This window comes from Penaeus vannamei, unplaced genomic scaffold (genome assembly GCF_042767895.1).
Source record: "Penaeus vannamei isolate JL-2024 unplaced genomic scaffold, ASM4276789v1 unanchor306, whole genome shotgun sequence".
Classification (NCBI taxonomy): Eukaryota; Metazoa; Arthropoda; class Malacostraca; order Decapoda; family Penaeidae; genus Penaeus; species Penaeus vannamei.
This window is the reverse complement of record NW_027213310.1, coordinates 507-7500: the sequence shown is the minus strand read 5'-3', so window position 1 is coordinate 7500 and position 6994 is coordinate 507. Positions and strand designations below refer to the sequence as shown.

The 6994-nt window shown below is 44.9% G+C and overlaps 1 protein-coding gene across 1 annotated transcript; it reads left to right on the top strand.

Annotated features, from left to right (window-relative positions):
* Window positions 1–918: 918 nt before the first annotated feature.
* On the top strand, window positions 919–4068 carry LOC138860944 (uncharacterized). Its single transcript, XM_070119526.1, has 3 exons — window positions 919–956; window positions 2398–3490; window positions 3922–4068. Exons 1-3 carry the CDS (start codon window positions 919–921, stop codon window positions 4066–4068), a joined length of 1278 nt encoding a protein of 425 aa, XP_069975627.1.
* The last annotated feature ends 2926 nt before the right edge of the window (window positions 4069–6994 follow it).

The following is a 6994-nucleotide window of genomic DNA, read 5'->3' as shown; positions in this document are numbered from 1 at the left end:
TGTGAGGGCCCCTTAACGGTTAATACTAATAGAAAAGGTGCCTCAGTACATAAGAAAATATCTTGGCAAATATAGTGCTGAAATGTAAGCAAAGATTCCAAGGAATATATCTTAATGAACTATCTGTATTTCCACTTACACGTCTAAATCTTTGATAAATTATTGATTTTCGGTTAGATTGTTTGCCACCGAGATCGTTAATATAAGAATTATATGAAGAACTATTGTCGAATTATAAAAACCTATGTGTAAATTCCCTAAATAAGTAACGAGAGAGCCATATTTTGATGAGGATGTGGAGTACAGACGTGGCCGAGAAACAGGTTGAATAGATTGTTTAAGAGAATATTTGCAAAAGAGTGAAGATGTTTATGTGGGTGAAAATGGACGCGGGCAAGCTTTTATATTCTCACAACACACCTTAACTTTTTTGACTTGTAACCATTATCCTCCCTGTGCAATCTACCCTTTGTAACATGCCATTCTTCCAAGATTCTCACCTGCTTTGGACACGCCCGGTCTTTATATATATATATATATATATATATATATATATATATATATATATATATATATATATATATATATATATATATATATTATATTTCATTCGTTCTTTCCATTTCGCTTTCTTTTTTCGTGCTGTTTCCTCCTATTTTTCTTTCTCCCTTTCTGTCGTTCAGTCTTTCACACTTTTTTCATCTATATTTCTCAATCTCCTATGTCTTCTTATTCTTCTTCCTCTTTCTATTCATTTAAAGTTTATAGTTTTCGCACCTCTGCTTTCTATTGCCATCTTTCTCACTTCCTTTCCTTTTATAATCACAAGAACAGTTTTTTGGAATTTTTCTAGTCAGAAGAACAATTCGAATAAAAAAAATAAAGTAAACTAAGAATAATCTGCGGAAAGTGTGTCAGATGGAGAATTTTGACAGTGGTTCTAAGAAATCATTTACGTATGTATATGTGTGTGTGTGTGTGGGGGGGGGGGGGGGAATGGCGGTGTATGTTTCAGTGTGTATATGTAATCCATTTTTATAATATAGTGTCCGTGGTTTCTTTGCTTTTATCAGTTATTATGTGCAATTAACCTCTTTTTATCCTCTGGGAATAGATTATCAGGGCAGAATAAACAAATATTTCACTTTCACCAATTATATTAAACTTCTATATATACACAAAAATTCCACACATGTACAATAAATCCGTGATCGGTTTAAGTGTATAACAGGTGTAGAGTCGACGGAACGAAGCGAGGTGGCCAGGCTGAGTTTGTAATCTCCCTCCTCTTTCCCCTTTCTCCCTTCGTCCCCCTCTTCCCCCTCTTATCGATTCCCCTCTCCCTCTTTCCCCCCTCCGGCTGCAGATTATTCGCTTTATTCGCTTTAGATATCGATCCTCTCCTCTTCTTCTTTTCCTTTCTTCTTCATCTTCTCCTTTTTCTTCTCTTTATCCTCCTCTTACACTTCTTAGTTGGGAGTGGAGGGGGGTCTGGATTTTGGATTACACACACACGCACACACGTAATTTATATATACATTATATATATATATATATATATATATATATATATATATATATATATATATATATATATATATATATAAAATAAGGTATATATATATATATATATATATATATATATATATATATATATATATATATATATATATATATATATATAGGTAGGGGTGAGGTATATATATATATATATATATATATATATATATATATATATATATATATATATATATATATATATTTATTTATTTATTCATTTATCACCCCTACCTCTTTCCCTCTTCCTCCTCCCTCTCCCTCTCAGTCCCTCCCTTTCCTTCTTCTTCTCTTTTTCTTTCCCTCTCTTCCCTTACGTGTGTGTGTGTGTGTGATCCAAAATCCAGACCCCCCCTCCACTCCCAACTAAGAGTGTAAGAGGAGGATAAAGATATGATGTACAAGTTCCATCTCCGACCGAGCCGACATTCTTGGTCGGCCAGCGCGTCGGGCTTATATAACGCGCGGAATATATATACATAGATAGATAGATAGATAGATAGATAGATAGATAGATATAGATATACACTATATATGTGTGTGTGTGTGTATGTTATCATATTATTATCAAATATCAATAATTATTATTATCATTATCAAATATGATTGTGATATTCTATTCTATTATATTATATCTCTTCCCTCCCTCTCTCCTCTTCCCCTCTCTCCTCCTCAAGGTGACACGAGCTGTGTCACGGGAGGCACACGTCATTTGGTGAACCAATGCAATTTCTGCATGACCTTTCTCAACTGTTCTAGCTTCTCCTCTTTGAGTTGAGCTATTTGTGAGAGGTCATGCTGAAGTGCGTTGAGTTCCCGACGTAGACTCTACGGATCCAGGGCGAGCTCCTCCGAGGCTTCCTCCTGGGCGAGCTCCTCCGAGGCTTCCTCCGATCCGGGCTCCTCCTCCTGGGCGAGCTCCTCCGAGGCTTCCTCCGATCCGGGCTCCTCCTCCTGGGCTAGCTCCTCCGATCCGGGCTCCTCCTCCTGGGCGAGTTTCTCCGAGGCTTACTCCGATCCGGGCTCCTGGAAGTGGGCCTGGATGACCCTCCACTTCGTCCTAGGAGGAACGAAGTGGAAGAGCGAGGCTTCCTCCGTTCCGGGCTCCTCCTCCTGGGCGAGCTCCTCCGAGGCTTCCTCCGATCAGGGCTCCTCCTCCTGGGCGAGCTCCTCCGAGGCTTCCTCCGATGCGGGCTCCTCCTCCTGGGCGAGCTCCTACGAGGCTTCCTCCGATCCGGGCTCCTCCTCCTGGGCGAGCTCCGAGGCTTCCTCCGATCCGGGCTCCTCCTCCTGGGCGAGCTCCTCCGAGGCTTCCTCCGATCCGGGCTCCACCGAGGCTTCCTCCGATCCGGGCTCCTCCTCCTGGGCGAGCTCCTCCGAGGCTTACTTCGATCCGGGCTCCTGGAAGTGGGCCTGGATGACCCTCCACTTCGTCCTAGGAGGAACGAAGTGGAGGAGCGAGGCTTCCTCCGATCCGGGCTCCTCCTCCTGGGCGAGCTCCTCCGAGGCTTCCTCCGATCCGGGCTTCTCCTCCTGGGCTAGCTCCTCCGAGGCTTCCTCCGATCCGGGCTCCTCCTCCTGGGCGAGCTCCTCCGAGGCTTACTCCGATCCGGGCTCCTGGAAGTGGGCCTGGATGACCCTCCACTTCGTCCTAGGAGGAATGAAGTGGAAGAGCGAGGCTTCCTCCGATCCGGGCTCCTCCTCCTGGGAGAGCTCCTCCGAGGCTTCCTCCGATCCGGGCTCCTCCTCCTGGGCGAGCTCCTCCGAGGCTTCCTCCGATCCGGGCTCCTCCTCCAGGGCGAGCTCCTCCGAGGCTCCCTCCGATCCGGGCTCCTCCTCCTGGGCGAGCTCCTCCGAGGCTTCCTCCGATCCGGGCTCCTTCTCCTGGGCGAGCTCCTCCGAGGCTTCCTCCGATCCGGGCTCCTCCTCCTGGGCGAGCTCCTCCGAGGCTTCCTCCGATCCGGACTCCTCCTCCTGGGCGAGCTCCTCCGAGGCTTCCTCCAATCCGGACTCCTCCTCCTGGGCGAGCTCCTCCGAGGGTTCCTCCTGGGCGAGCTCCTCCGAGCCTTCCTCCGATCCGGGCTCCTCCTCCTGGGCGAGCTCCTCCGATCCGGGCTCCTCCTCCTGGGCAAGCTCCTCCGAGGCTTCCTCCGATCCGGGCTCCTCCTCCTGGGCGAGCTCCTCCGAGGCTTCCTCCGATCCGGGCTCCTCCTCCTGGGCAAGCTCCTCCGAGGCTTCCTCCGATCCGGGCTCCTCCTCCTGGGCGACGGCTTCCTCCACTCCGGGCTCCTCGATGCTATCCACGAGGTCCATCAGCTGACGACTGATAGCCTGGAGCTTCGCCTTCCTTGACTCCTCATCGAGACTGGAGTACATCTTCTGGAGGCGATCGGAGGCGTGTTCGTCAATGAAGTGACCGATGCTCATACCAAGTGTTCGGACATGATGCCTTTTGAAATCTTAGATAATCTCAGAACACCAAGACAAGGCATAGATCTCGCCTTGTGTTAATTTTACGTTATACCCTGTGCTCTTTATGTCTTCCTTCCCCTCCCCATTTCTCCCTGCAGGTAGCGTAAGCGGCACGGACTGGGCCGTGGTAAGGACGGCGCATAGGCTGAGGGCAAAGCCAATTAAAAACCTTTAGTTTTTCATCACATATCTTGTTTAGGAAGCGATCGAGGTCATCTTGAGGTAAAGACCTTATATATATCTTATATATACTTGGTTGATATTTGTACGTTTGTATATATATATATATATATATATATATATATATATATATATATATAGACAGACATTTTCTCATTCTCTCTATTTTTTATTTTTTATTCCTACTTACCCCTGAGTAGCTGTTCTAATCTATTGAAGATATTTATTATCATATGTTTGGTATTTCATTATCTCGTGATTAAGGTTATTGTTATATATATTTTTAGTATGGTGATCACAAAAAATATTGTAAACCTTAGACGGTGTGGAATTATATCAATATATTCGATCTTATTCGGCCTCTTTGGATGTTGGCAACGCTGGAAGAGGGAAATCTGGCCTCCACGTGTCTCGAAAGTTCAATAAAAAATAACATTAGTTCCACAATTTTATAATTATTATTATTATTTCATTATATGCAATGCATCAAACACACACACGCACACGCAAATACACACACACGCATATATTTAAATATATATATGTACATATACATACATTATATATATATATATATATATATATATATATATATATATATATATATATATATATATATATATATATATATATATATTCATAGATAAATAGATGGGTAGGCCTATATGAATAGATAGAGAAAGAAAGAGCGAAACAGAATTAGAGAGATAGAAGATAGAGAGAGAGACATACAGTGACAGAAAAAGAAATTGAACAAGAGAAAGAAAAAAAAAAAAAAAAAAAAACACAATTAAGGAAAAAAGAGAAAACGGTCACCTATGGCACCCCCTCGCCTGAACTTTGTAGGGGCGACTTCACTAATTGAGAACATTCCTCCTGCCCAACGCAGACCCCGCGGGATTAGTCCGCTCGATCGCTTGTGAATGACGCCCTTGATTTCAATATAATGTGGCGATTTTCACTGCTTGGGAGATCGAATTCAATGTTGATTTTAAGAGGACTGGTGAAAGGACTAAAAGGACTTATGTCATTGTTGCTCTTATTATCATCGTTTGTTGCATGTATTGATTTTCTTAGTCTTCTTTTTCTTCTACTTCCTTTTCCTCTTCTTCCTCCTCTCCTTCTTCTTATCCGTTCCCTTTCTCCGCTGTCCCCATTGCATAATAAAATCTTCATAACAATAGAAGCGTTTACGTCCCATAAGCCCATTAAAAAAAAAAAAAAAAAAAAAAAAAAAAAAAAAAAAAAAAAACAAACGCAGACAACAACAACAAAAAAAAACAAAGACAAACAAACATTAAAGAAGAAGAAAAAAAGTCCGTTTACAATAAGTGCGAAATAGAAAATATTCGAATATTTGATCAGTCATGTGAATTTGACACGTGATTTGGCTTCATTTTCATGATGTTGCGTCCCGATGAATAATGAATTGATGAAGTCCGTCAGCCATTCAAGTCCTCGTCATACATTCTCTTATATATATATATATATATATATATATATATATATATATATATATATATATATATATATATATATCGTATTTTCTTTTTTTCCCTTTTGTCTTTCTTTTTTCTCATTTTCTTTTTCTTTTCTTTTTTTATTCCCTGCGGATGAAGGTCGAGGCGCGGCGGTCGTCAGAGACCCGCCTGCCCCCGGAGGACCTGCTGGACCTGCTGGCCCAGAAGGTCCCGCTGATCATTCCTGCAGAACGATCAGCGAGTCCGGCCAGCCTTCGAGATCGGCTTCACCCTCAGGAGCTGTTTAAAATTGATCTCCCGCCAAAATTCGGAGGCTTCCGCCGGGCGGGTCTTCTTGGGACGGCGTGCCCGCTGGCTTGCCGCCCGGCGCTTCTCGGCCACCCAGGCCTTCCGCGCCAAGCCCCCGATTTCGTGGTACGTAAAGTACCCCTGGGGGATCACGGGGACGCGACTCATGTCCACTTTGTCCACAATGGGCTCCTGCTCCCTCGTTTTCGCGGGACACTCCTCGTACGGCAAGTCAAGGGGTTCGTCGGGGACCTCTTCCTCGTATGGAGAGTCAGGGACCTCCTGCTTGACGCCCTTCTGCTTGACGTGGCCCTTCTACTTGACGTGGCTCGTCTCCTTGACGTGGCCCGTCTCCAAGACGGGGGCCTTCTCCAAGACGGGGGCCTTCTCCAAGACGGGGGCCTTCTCCAAGACGGGGGCCTTCTCCCAGGCGTTGGCCTTCTCCTTGACGGGGGCCTTCTCCTTGACGGGGGCCTTCTCCTTGACGAGGGCCTTCTCGTTATCGTGGGCCTTCTCGTGACCCGAGGCACCGATTCGCAACTTAGGTATTTTCTCTCTGTGTGCGAGCAGTCGTGCGTGCGTGCTTGTGTGTATGTGCGTGCCTTGAAAATAGTCACTAATAGGCGCAAGGACCTATTACAAAAGGCATAAAGACGAGACCAAGGCACAGGATAATGTCCAGGTTTCGCTACCGTACAGCAAAACTGGCATTATCAGGGCCTTGAAGACACGAAGCTTGGTCCTTTTGCACAGGTACCGGCATCTCCAAATACTCGTGTCGAGAGAGTTCATTCATGACCCCTGCTGCCAGGCCTGCTGACATCCTGGTCAGACAGCTCAGAGTTATGAAGCACGAAAAGAAAATAACGCGAAAAAAAGCAAATATATACAAATATACAACCCCAAGAGATAAATCTTTCTCGCGTTTGCCTCGTATTCGACTTCCCGCAAAAGAGCGAGCATCAGGAGATGCAACCAGAGTTAAACAACGTAACCACAGCGACCCTCTTGTTTAC

Coding starts and splice junctions, on each gene's coding strand:
- LOC138860944 (XM_070119526.1), top strand. CDS start 919: ATGGAGAATTTTGACAGTGGTTCTAAGAAATCATTTAC. Junction 957..2,397: donor GGTTCTAAGAAATCATTTAC/GTATGTATATGT, acceptor CTACGGATCCAG/GGCGAGCTCCTCCGAGGCTT. Junction 3,491..3,921: donor ATCCGGGCTCCTCCTCCTGG/GCGAGCTCCTCC, acceptor CTCCTCATCGAG/ACTGGAGTACATCTTCTGGA.